Below are 13341 nucleotides of genomic sequence, written 5' to 3' on the forward strand. Positions count from 1 at the left end.
CTCACCGAGTGCTTGTTCTTGCTGTTGCTAACAGCCAAATTTTAAGCAAGCTATTCTTAAATAAAATAAATGATAGCAAAAAACATTAATCAATGACCTTCTGCCATTGGAAAAAAAAAAAAACAAACAAAGGAGAGACCCTAAAGCAAACAATCACAGAACTACCCAACATCCCAAAAACTAAACAAATACAGTAACATATTCAGAAAGGATATTAATGACATTTTACTTATTCTGTATTATTTATACTACTTATTTATAAAACATCGATATACATATACACTGAACTCTTATGAGTTTGTTTCACTGACAGGAAATCAGGTCCAGAGCAAAAATACCATACGCAAACATTATCAAGAAAAAAAAAAAAAAAAAGGATACTATTGATTTAAATGTAGATTGTAGGCTACTTTTTTTAAAAAGTACTTTTAAGTTCTAAATTCTAAAACAACATAAAGTCAACTTCACAAAGCATTATAAGCAAATGTTTAAGATTGTTTTAAAAGTTACTTTAATGTTATTACATGCTATACTACAGGACTTCAGAACAGAGCAATATCCTAGCTCCGTCCATCTGAAGGCTAAAGCCAGCCCAGATCACAGGGCAGGCTGAGGAGTTTAAGGCACGGCCATCCTACAAGGAGAAACTCCCTCAGCGATGAAGTATCCCAAGCACTTTGCTGCTTTTAGTGCAGGAATGCATTCCCCAAAGCATTCTTGCTATATTGTATCCGACTAGTAACTGGAGAAAGAAATTATCTGCCACTACTAAAAGAGATAATATGAAAGGGAAATCATACTCCATTCCATAAAATACCTTTAACTTCTAATTAACTGAGCTACAGAATTAAAAAAAAAAAAAAAAAAACAACAACAAAAACCAACCAAAGCCAAAAACAGCAAAAAAAAAAAAACAAAACCAAAAAAACCCCACAAAACAAAAAACCCAACACTGACAGAACCAGTTGTGGTAGCAGACAAGAACTACTTCCAGGTAAGGTAAAGGTCCTTGAATCCAACTCAGCTGAAAGCTCTCGATTCCACAAAACTTTATCTGAGGTACCATGTCATTACAGGCTTTAAAACCATCAGTCATTCTGTTCAACGTGACTCCTTGAACAATGCGTTTTTGGGGGCACTTTCTGTATAAGTAGTACAGAAAAGATACCAATAGTTGCGGTTTAGGCTTGTCAGGGTGTTCTGAACTGTAATTAAAAATTTAAAAAATCCTTCTGCTTAAATCGCTGTACACAGGCCAATTAAAAAGCACCAGACCAAGGATCAATAAACTAACACCCTATCTGGGACTGCAGCCATCCACAGATACTTAAGACGGTAAGAACAGGCCAGGGTAGAGAGGTGTTTTCCCTGGCATGCTTTCCCTGCCAGGGGAACCTATCACTTTAACATGAGTTCAACACCAGTTGAAAAAAACTGATCAGAAGAAATCATCACTCCTGGATTTTTACAAAAGCTGCTGATTCCGAGGAATGCCCAGCAACTACTTTACTAAAGCACAATATCAATCACCAACCAAAATAAAAGACCTTGACAGAATAAAAGTGCTTATTTTTCTTTCAGAAGAGAAATTCATTGTAGGAATGTATTTCTAAAAGCCTACACAACATACACAAGAATAGTCACAACTTTACGAGGACAAGTAAATCACTCACAATGAACACTGAGTTAGCCGAAATGAATTATTTCCTTTATAGAGTTTATTTTAATATCCATTTTAATGAAAATTAGATTTTCATAAACTCATGTAATGTGTAAGCCTCACAAAGTTCCACAAATGGACAATGGAAAGTCCTGCCTCGGGGGAGGAATAGCCCCAGGCGCCAGGACAGGCTGGTGCTGACCAGCTGGAAAAGCAGCTTGGCAGAAGAGTCCCTGGAGGTCCTGGTGGACACCAAGGTGACTATGAGCCAGCAATGAGCCCTTGTGGCAAAGACCACCACCAACCTCCTGGGCTGCAGTAGGCATTGCATCACCACCAGGAGGGAGGTGATCCTTCCCCTCTGCTCAGCACTGCCGAGTGCAACATCTGGAGCACTGGGTCCAGTTCCAGGCTCCCCAACACAGGAGAGACAGGGACAAACTGGAAGGGGTCCAATAAAGGGCCACAAAAGTAATCAAAGGTTTGGAGCATCTGATATACAAGCAAAGGCTGAGAGAGCTGGGATTGTTCAGCGTGGAGAAGAGAAGGCTCTGGGGAATCCCATCAATGTGTATAAACACCTAATGGGGAGGGGGATAGGAGAGAGAGGGGATGACAGAGTGGTCAAACACTGGAACAGGTTGCCCAGACCATTTGCGGGGTCTCTTGAAGATACTCCAAACCTGCCTGCACATAGCCCTCAGCCACCTGCTCAAGCTGCCCCTGCTGCGAGCAGGGCTGAACAAGACAGTCTCCAGAGGTCTCTGACAATCTCAGCCATTCTGTACACATCGTGCTATCTATACTAGGCTGTTACGTTGCAGGGATATGGAAAGGAAGACAATTCATTCACCTCTGCACACACCATGTGATAAGTGAATGCTTACCAACTCCGCAGGTAACACCATGCGCCCATACGAGCTCCCATGCCCTTGTCTCCCTCTCCCCCCTGTGCCCCGTGCTCTTGCTTCCTCCCTCCCAGGAGCGCATGTTCTCATTTCCTAACAGCCGAAACTGGAGCCATTTAAACAACAGACCATTTCCTGTCCTTCACATCCTAAGGCAGGATCCTGCCAAAAGCAGCTACCAGCAAATCTTTCATTCCAAGCATTTTCAGCCATGGGGTGATATGTACTTGTGAGCTGGGGAGCTAGGGCTGGGATAACGCATATTCTGTGATATTTAGCAAAGTATAAAAACAGAAGAAAAGTTACTGCAACATAAATGAGCCACTGCTGCACCAAATGGGGACTGCTTCTCTGTGGTGTTCTTTGTCTCACTTCTTAATGTCAGTTTCTTCCTTCTTTTACTACTTTTTACTTGTTCAAGGGAATCTTTTTCTTTGCCTAGCTATTTGCTTTACACAGTCATCTTAGTCTTCATAAACATAAACTGCTTGGCGGAAGTTATTTGCTTCAGTTTATTATCTTTATTTCCCACTTTTCCTTGAATTAAACTTTACTTTTTTGAAGGATACTAATTTTTAAAACTTCACCTACTTAATTGTATCGGTCATTCTTTATTACTACTGCTTACCTCTGCCTTTAATCTCATTTTAAGACTAATCAAGAATAAAATCTGCACAGGAAAAGCTCCCAATTCCCATCCATAAGCTAATGCTCTCCAAGCAATTCTTCGCCCTCCATATTGTCACTTCACTTCTGTAGCTTCAACTTTATTGATACTGAAGAGCTAAGAGCTAGCCAAAAAGGCACAGAGATTATACTGTCAGTTGGTTTGTATCGGCTGTATGCACATCCACACATCCAATGCAAAGGTCTGGAGAGCTGGGGAGTGGTTTTGTGTTGTTTTTAGAAGAACATGGGGTCAAAAAAAGTCGAACCCACAGGACTTGTTGGGTTCTGACACATCCTTCAGCAGACACAATTAGTGAGGGATCAGCTTCTCAGACAATCATTCTTTAATCATCAGTGTGAATGTACACTGGTTTGAATCACTGCATTTTGAAGTCATACACGCAAGAAAAGTTAAGCAGCAGAAACTGTTGCAGAGGGCCAAGAATAAACAAAACTGAAATATTTCTCCCAGAGGACATCTATAACGCTATATAACACCTCCAGCTTGATTTTTTTTTTATTTGAAAGAAGAATCTTACTGTGCTGAGTATTATTTTTTCCACTCAAAGTGTGTTTGCTTTGACAATCCACATACTAAATGTTTTAAATTTAAATTAATTTTAATTTGTCATTCAATCAAAAAAAAAATCCAAAGATCTCCATAGCTATGAACAAGCTGTACTGATTGAATATAATGGCAGTTAGTTTTGTATCACCCAAGCTTCATGCACTGGGTTTGTTGCTGTAACAAATTAAAATGTATTCGAAAGAAATTGTGTTCTTTCAAGATGCAAGCTTTCCTCACTATTGTAAAACCCAAATACAGTAGTAGTTGATCTTTTCCGAGACAGAACTGAAAGACTAAACATCCTCCAAGTCCCATGAAAGAGCACCCACATACGGTTCTCTCCCCTACATTTAATGAACACTATTAAAATGTTCTGAAACAACAACAAAAGTTGTCCTCCACAATTAGGAACTGCCAGGATCTGAGAGAGACAACAAACGATGCCTGCCACAGGAGAGGAGTGATTCTCAGCAAAGAGAAGAAATGGAGAACAATCAGAGTATCCATGTGTTGGAACAGAACGAGTATAGGGAGAAATAAGGAAAAAGAGGAATAAACCCAAGCTACAAGTAACATCAGGTTTATCATAGAGCAGCAACAGAAACATGAGGTTCAAAGAAACATTTCTGGTCATTTGCTTTTAGTTAGACTCCTTTCTTAACAAACACTATTCTACTGGTTTAAGGACACACACCATACCACATTAATTCTGGCATAAGATTAATAAAATAGAAAGATGGCCACAACTGAACTGGAAAAAGATCTTGTCATCATTTCTGCTGTTGGCCAACACACACTAACTGGAAGTATTCTGGGAATAGCTCCTTTTTTTTGGCAACAGTAAAAAAAAAAAGTCAGTCTTATTGCACCAAGTGCAATACCAGCAGTCAGGAAATGAAGCTCTCTGAGGAGTGGAGGAAGCTTCTGCTGTGCCACCTACTGTGGGCAAACAGCTTCTGCTCCAGGTTACAGCCCCGGGATGCTGTCAGTAAACCCAGCACCGCAAGCAGTTTATATCCAGCTCCTCTCTCCTCTCTACCTTCCTGAGCATTCCAATGACTTACCAACAACTGTGTTCCTCTAACCAAAACAAATTTCAACAAATGGTCCATCCGCAGTGCACCACAATAAACAAATGACTGCATAAATAGCCACACTTGTTTACTAAAGGTAAAATGTTTAAGAAACCTACCACAATATTTATTTATACTGGGCAATGACATCTGTAAGTGTATAGGCTTTTTCAGTTACTACCATCACAACCATACCTCTGCAGAAGTCATAGGCAGAAGTCACTACCATGTCATATTTTTCAACATCATTGAAATGTCACAGAGAAATAAAACACATTATTCACAGGACTTCTACTATAGGCTAATCAGTTCACCTTTTAAGAAAATGTATAGCGGAATAGCCAGTTTTAAGTATATACCCTTTTAATTAGAAAGGTCTGATTATGTAAAATTTAAGTAGAGGAAAAAAAATAAACAGCCTAGCAATTCACACTTTTGAAAAAACAAATATTCAACTCTGCAGAAGAATATAACAACATTGTCTTGAAAAGTGACAAAGAAGCCCCTATCTAAATAGGTCAGCAGTTCTCCTAAATAAGTGTACTGATAGTCATTTGCAAGTTAAAGCTAATGAAAAAAAATACACTGGCCCTTATAAATCCATTCTGCAGAATTCAACACTGTAACATTCCAACTCAGCACACTTTTTTTTGCTCTAACAGACAAAGTTTGAAGTATGAAGCTTTTAAAATTAAAACCTGCAATATTCCTTGATAATTAAGTATCTTTTTAGGGAAAGAACTTACTTGATTGAGTTTCTGAAGTGGTCCTCAGCAGGATTTTTTACTGTACAACTGTTCAGCAACCATAAATCTGCCTCAGCAGAGTTGTCTAGAAGACAGAATAATACAAATCTGTGTTAGGAATAATTCAACCTGTCAAATCCTACTTTATATCATACATAAAAAGACCAAACTTGGCCATTATTGATAAGTTGACTATTTGCAAAATGGCTTTATATTAAACATTTAAAACAATTAAATTGTTGGAAGGGTTTTTCAGTTTTTGTTTATTTTGTGTTTAAAAAAAAATAATCACCCCACACACACACAGGAGCACTTCCATTGTACTTTTTTTTTTTTTTTTTTTTTTTTCTGGCAAAGGAAGAATGAACAGTTCTCTCCTTTATTATCTGAGATGCTACTAGGCTGCACATCATGGAAAACAAAGTTAAGAAAAACAGTCATTACTGCCAAAAATGCATACTCTCCAGAAAGATCCGGCCTACACAAAGACAAAAAGATCACCAAAAGGCACAAACGTGCCTTTTAAATTAATTAAGTGGTGAACAAAAGCAGGTTTCACTACCAAAACAAAATCCCTGCTTCAGCTCTATTGTGAATTAGAACTACAAAAGAGAAAAATCAGAATTTATAAAGCGTAAATAACTACTAAAGAGAAAAGTCAATGTAGCTAATTTTGAAAGAAAGATGCATATTTTTATTTTAGATTATATCTTAATTACGGTATAATTATAGTTCAGCAACTTTCAGACAAAAGATGCTCATGCAACAAATGTCTGCCTCCATTCAGTTAGGGATACAGTTTTCTTCAAGAATCAAACCTTCCTATATGTTCACAACCTATTGATATCTAAACGCATTAACAGAACAGAATCTCTGAATTATCTGCAGTATAATAAACTCTATATAAACTCTAATCCCGTAAAACATGACCTATAGTACAGAATTACTAGCACTGTTATTTTTCTTGTGAAGTTAGAGCTTCTTTTTTCAAATAAAGGAATGAAGATAAACCATCTCAAATATTCCAGTGCTCCAGCATTCATCAGAAGAGTTTGTATCAGTTTGGATAAGAAAATTTGTGTAATTCTTGCTACTATTCAGTACATCCTGAGGACTGAATGAAGTATCTTTAAATAACATAAGCCAATGAGAAATGAACAGAGCTAAACCACCATTTTAGAACTCTTTATTTGAATTGGCGTTCTGCTAAAGCAGAAGAAAGCTTGCAAAGACTTAAGCGTGCTTACCTACGTACTCATCATTATTGTATCCACACATGCCTGAATATCTTTTTTCCCCCATACACATGCTTATGACTCCAAATGCTAAAAGCAAAGCATCTTTCCTATCTGCACTGCCATTTTCTCCAAAGAAACGATGCTTTACAATTAACTATCAGTCACTTAACCTAGGAAGTAGGTAAAATGAAAATAACACATAAAATAGCAGCTGAAGGGCATAGTTAGGTTAAATAAGAGAAAACATTCATATAGTTTCTAATCTTTGTTGACAGAGTTTACACCATTAACCTGGATCAAAGAGTGGCCTCTTCTATGACAGGGAGACGATACAAAGGAGTCACCAAAACTAACATTCAGATCTTAAACTATTTTCAATGTAAAGCAAATATACCAAAGTTCAATTTTAGTCTATACAGAAGTAAAAAAAAACCAAAACAAAACAAAAAAAAAAAAAACAGAAGACAAAAAAACAAGGAATGAAAGAATGAGCCAGAGAACCTCTCCTCCATCTCTCCTCCAACTCAGGCTGCATAAAAAAAAATAAAAACATTTTCAGACTATCTCACTGTTTAAAATGTAATTATAGGCAAAAATTTGATTAGGAATGATGTACAGAAAAGCAAGGAATAGTTTCAAAATCAGAAAAAGGGTGAACTCTTTGGCCTAGGCAAATCCGTCAAGTATGACAACAAACACATTTCTAAAACAGTTTTCCAATAACACAGCCAAAAATTGGTGTTTCTTATTCTTTTCAGCAGACTAAAATGTTTATAAATTCAGCTCCGCACCCGTAATGCACACCATCAAGAATTGGGGGCTTATGACAGAACAAGCAGTTGACATTGCAAGTACACTGCAAGGCGGCTGCGAATGCATTGATCAGAGAAGCGCAGAGTTCCCGCAGCAGTCACACATCATTGTGGAGTGCAACGATTTTGAAGCTAGAGAGATGTCTTTACTGGGAGGAGAGATGCCTTAATGCAGAGAAGACCAATTCTGGGCTTGGTTTCAGTTCTGTACCATGGTCTCCAAGTGTGAAAGCAGCAGCCCCCTCCCTGTGTTCTCCCTAAAGCTAGAATAAAACCCCCTCCTTCAAAACAGCACTGGAACAAACAACACATCTAAGTTTAGAAAGACCTTACAACACTAACCCAACAGGAACTGTTTCATACAGCAATTTGGATTCCAGGCAATTAATATATTAGCTTCTTGCTTGAGAGCCTAAGGGACAACAACTGCAACACTTGCACAGATTTTACACAGAGGAAGAAATCTCCCACGTACATTCAAAACCATTCCTTCAGAGGTTTCACCCTCTGTGGAACAGAGGGTGTAGAACAAACTCTTCTGCAGAAGAGAAACTCCTGAACAGTTTCAGGAAAAGAAGTTTCAATAATCTACATAACAAAAATCATTTAAGGAAAATGGAAGGGTAGCAGAGGCTTGTCCTCTCCTTACAGTAGTATTAGTTGTTCTGTTCCTCTGTTTATTTTTTACTGTTTTTTTCTTATTAACTCTCATTCCTTCTTATATGGATATATTTATATACTAGTTTTGATTTTATATATATATATACACACATACAGATATAGACATTAAAATTATGTATATGTTCTATGTATTTACTAGTAAGAGTTCATACCACAACTCTTCAAAACGATAGCTGAATTTTCTTAGTTCTCTAACGTACTGCTCACACTTAAAGGAATTACATGCAGGTGTAGATTCCCTATGATCTACTGTATTTTCTCAAGCAAATTTCAGTTTTTAAAAAATATTTACAAAGAGGGCATTTTTGTATCAACTTGCAGGAAAATATGCAACTTTACAACATTGCAGTGGCAACTCATCAACATTCACATCTTGCTTACAGAACATTTGATGCACTTCTAAATGCAAGGCCTTGATGGACAAGCTGAAACAAACATGGACCAAAACATCAGATCGGAGTTGGCGTGTAGAAGCAAGATCCTGAGGCTTCATAATTACTTAATCCCAAGGAACACCAGAGGTAAGGGTTCTTTATTCAGGGAGGCAGGGGGGTTGGAGGAACTGGAGATAAATAAATTTTATATAAAAAAAAATTATATATAATATTATATATAAAAATATATTATATATATGTGTGTGTGCATGAATATGTGTATATATACGTATATGTATATGTATCTAAACCTAATATATGTATACATACCTACACATGCACATACATATATTAATCAGTGTTTTACATGACTAGTCACTAATGTTCCATGTGTGCCCAAAGAAAGAGTAAAACAGCTCTGACAAATAAGCTCAGTCACCTAAATACATGTCTATGTAGGCAGGGACAGACAGACCTGAGGTTTCTCTGTTTGTACTCCAGGAAGACAGAGTAAAGTATTTAGGTCTGGACAGTAAACATCATATGATTGTAGCCTTGTGCCTACTAAGGCAGCCCGTGCACTCTTCCTTGGAAGGTCCCCACCTGCCATCCTTTCCAATGCCATCCTCCACCTTCTAAAGTCACAGTGAAGCTGGGATTCATTCATTCAGCAGGTTGATGCCCTTTGTCCTCAGAAACCTCCATTAGACCACAAAGTTTCGGAGAAACCTTCACAATTTCAGTGAAGAACAGAGGCTTGTCTTTGGGAACTCTCACAGATTTGACTGAAGAGGACAATTAACCTTTACAGAAGGTTTTCTAGCAGATCTGCTGTGACAGACAAAACTGAAGCAATAGCCATAATCACAGCAAACATCAACAACAGTAGTGAATATAAGATAGAGGTGCCCTTTACTGTATCCTGCAACAAACTTCTCTAAGGGGATCTTCTTTCTTCAGGTTGTTTTTTTGCCATATGTTCAGCCTACTTATACTTTTTAAACGATAACATTTTGCTGCTGACCATTTTTTTCATGAGCTACTTCAACAGTTTCCTCTATGTTGAGACATTTTCAGGAAAAAAGCTAGGTCAAATCAGCATTGTATTAAATGCTCAAAAAACACAACTCAAAACCATGGCCTTTTTGCATTGTGACATCTTTTCCATAAAAGAAAGGCTACACTGGAAGTAAACCACAAAGTCTATCATACTGCAAAACAACACAGAGTACAAAGAAACCTAAAGGTCATGGAAACTTCTGAACACTTAACTTAATTGGGAAGCTCTGGAAAACATGAATTGGTTACATTATGCAATACTAAGAGGATAAAATGGTAAGAGTCTGAAACATCAGTATACCTACAGAGGAAAACAATGTTTACAATTCTTTTCTAACTAGCATTTTGGGGCTTGTTATCATCTTAGAAATCATAAATCAGTATAACTTCGTTAGAAGACTCTAATAATACTATCAGTTGAAAACTAAACAATTGACTTGGTGTTTTAACTTGCCTTTTTTCTTTCTTTTTTTTCCAAAACTTTTTTTTCTTCCAATCCCCCCCAAACATCTCCTTTAAAAAAATCAAAACACACACAGAGTACTGAAGCAGAAGAAACACAGACAGTGAAGGCCTAAAAGAATAGTTCTTCTTTACTTTGAGCACGTCACTCCTCTCTGCACTGAAACCACAACAGATTTGCTCAGCATTGCGTGCTCAAAAAATGTGACTCACAATTTGTATGGCATCCTTTTAAATCCTGTACACCAATCTGTGTAACTTCAATCTGCAAAGAGATCCTTCCCTATAATTACAGAAGGTTCTCCTGTGGCCTTTCCCTCCAGCTCTCCTCATCCTGTTCCTAAGCTCTCTGTGAGTCTCCCTTCTCACCCTTTCTGATTTTCCCTTACTTGTGTCTTGCACAACAGATGTACCTCCAGTTTCTCTGCTTTCATGTGCTGTATTCTAGCCTCTGTTCCCACTTATGGACCTCCTCATTACTATTTTGTCCTGTTCATTCTCAATTCCCAAACAGCTCTGCCCCATCCTCTCGATCCCTCGCTTGGCATTTTACGCTCTGGAGCCAAATCCAGTAGCACCCAGGTTGTGTATCCAGACCATATGCTCACAACTGGACGCCATCTGAACCATCTTCCCCACAAAAGACACACAAATCTAAGCATGAGGACATCTCACAACCAAATACAGAAGTCATCCAGCATCTTGACCGGAACAAAGTTACCCAACTTCTCTTCTTATATTCTTTCAACATCCCCGTATCACAGAAACCCACTCTTATGCTCTGGGTTACTGAAATTAGGTGCTGGCTAATTTAACGATTTCTTGGGCCACTGGGCATTGAACGACCTCAGCAAGTATTGGGAAAGAATCTCTTTCATAAATATTAGCTCAGAAATGCTGTGAATCATCAGTGCAGAAGGAAGGTACATCTTTCTCTGGGGACATTAAGTTCAGTTATTTGTTTCTAGACAATAGGCTTGCTTGGCAGAGGAAAAAATACACAACAAGAGTGAGAATAGGAGAATGCAAATTTTTATTTTTGCTGTTTTCTCTCCAGATCTTACCTTGGCACACAAAATACTTAGTTACCATTTGCTAGTTCTCAATATTTCATATCATCTATGGTTAACTATCAACCTTCATATAACATGTCTTACAGAAAAGATTCCAAACAAGCACTTCCCCTTTGCCTGCTCCCTCAACAACAACTACAAATCAAAACCACAAGTTATCATGAACTTCCAGATGGCATTTGTTTGAAATCTTAGAGCCACATTATCAGTTCCCACCTCCAAAGACCTACCATGCATTTATCAATGATACAAAACACCCAAACACATGCTGAAAGTACCAACTTTGCAGATTGCAAATGTCTTTCAAACTGGTTCCACTCATCTCTTATCACAAGTATTACTATATAAAAATATAAAAGGGTCAACTCAATTTCAATATGACTTCTGTTTTTCCATTGAATTTCTGAGGTACTTTGTTCACTAACAGATGGCTTCACCCACAGTTAATGAAAATACTACAACTGGGTTCACCCTGTAGATGATTTAAAGCTGCACAAGGAAAGACAGGCTACTTATCAAATCAGGTAATTTGGATAGGTCTTCAATTAAAAAAAAAAATCTCCTGTCATGTCTCTTGTATTTAATTTAAATTGCAATATGTAAAGTTGCTATTGTTATTCTCTACTAACTGAGCTAATTAATTACTGGGCTAATTGTGGAAGTAAGCTTTTCCATTTTCTCCTCTTTTAGAAACTGAGTATTTTTAGTAAACTCATTCTTGAGTTCTGCCTTGTTTTCCCAGCACAGACAATGAAAATTGACAGTTACTTTGTTATTTTGTTCATCTTCTCTAACTCACTAAATTTTCCATGCATTAAGGCACCCAAGGATGCTTCAGGTTGTAAAAAGATTTAGGTTTAAAAAGGCTAAACCTAGAAATGTTTCTTTTTGAAGAGTAGCAGGTAATTACATTCTAAAATTGCAGTATCCATAAGGCATTTTAACAGTTTCCTTTCAATTTTTTTTCCACTTGAATGTTAACTTTCCTAAGCCCACAGCTAACACACACGTGCAGCCACTGAACATCTCATACTTCTTCCAATCAAAGAGACTGATCATTTCCCCATCTTATCTGCTTGCTATCTTTGTTGATCAGAACAAAATACATCGTTCAGTTTCATCTGCTGGGTACCATGCCATGTGCCATAAACATTTGAATTTGTGCTGGATTTTATTCTACATTCTACAGTTCTTCTTGTCTTGTCAAACGGCTCCCAGATACACATCTTAATGGAAAGGTACCCCCGTTATGAGTATAGATCCACGACCATGTTCTAAAGAAAGCTTCTTCCAACATGTCATGATGTCTTTTTGTGGACATCAAGTAGCCAAAGGTCTCTACACATATGGTGTTACATGTCAAAGGTGGAAAAGGCAGTCTGAATTTTATAAAGACTTCACTACTTTGAGAAAAGTGGATCATACAACTATTCCTTGAACAAAACAAGACCTTAAAACAAGAGAGGAGAAATCTCATTGCTAGCTAAGAGGTGTGTTGGCAGAAAGTCTAAGCATAGCCAGAGTCTGTTCAGCCGAGTACCACCTAATGCTAGGGCACACAAATTATCCCCAGCAGCAGCAGATGCAGGTGCCACAGCATGGTGCTCTAAGGTGGGCATTTCATCCTGCTCTTGAGCACAAGCATAATCTTGATGCATTCCAAGAGTCAGCTGCACCTTTCACTTCACTGAAGACTTATGATCAGTGTTAATAACTTCAATATGAAGAGTAGTAATGAGTGATTTATCTGTTTCGCAAGGAAAGTCCTGCTGCATTAGGAATAAGGTCAAGCAGCCTGTTTTAGCCAGGCTACACTACAATGACACACAAATAACTCCAACGACTCATTCTGGTGATTAACACAAGTAGAATTTGTTTTGTTGACAGAATTCGGAAAAGCGTGCTTGATTTTCCAGAAACAGCACAGGCAGTATGATTCAGAGCTTTTATGTCTCTGTGTACTCCCTACATACAGCTTCATACGCAAAACACAAGAGTTACTCAAATGAGCAAATACA

General features: G+C 37.8%; 1 protein-coding gene across 2 annotated transcripts in view; it reads right to left on the reverse strand.

The window, feature by feature from the left end:
- CDKAL1 (CDKAL1 threonylcarbamoyladenosine tRNA methylthiotransferase) overlaps positions 1 to 13341 on the reverse strand; it is a 416940-nt gene that overhangs the window by 342623 nt on the left and 60976 nt on the right. For both annotated transcript variants that reach the window (XM_086743159.1, XM_086743160.1), the window contains one exon: positions 5625 to 5709. In XM_086743159.1, coding sequence (XP_086599285.1) covers positions 5625 to 5709 — 85 coding nt within the window. The remainder of the gene's footprint in view (positions 1 to 5624; positions 5710 to 13341) is intronic.

The sequence above is a fragment of the Chlamydotis macqueenii genome, chromosome 2, assembly GCF_036417535.1.
Source record: "Chlamydotis macqueenii isolate bChlMac1 chromosome 2, bChlMac1.mat, whole genome shotgun sequence".
Classification (NCBI taxonomy): Eukaryota; Metazoa; Chordata; class Aves; order Otidiformes; family Otididae; genus Chlamydotis; species Chlamydotis macqueenii.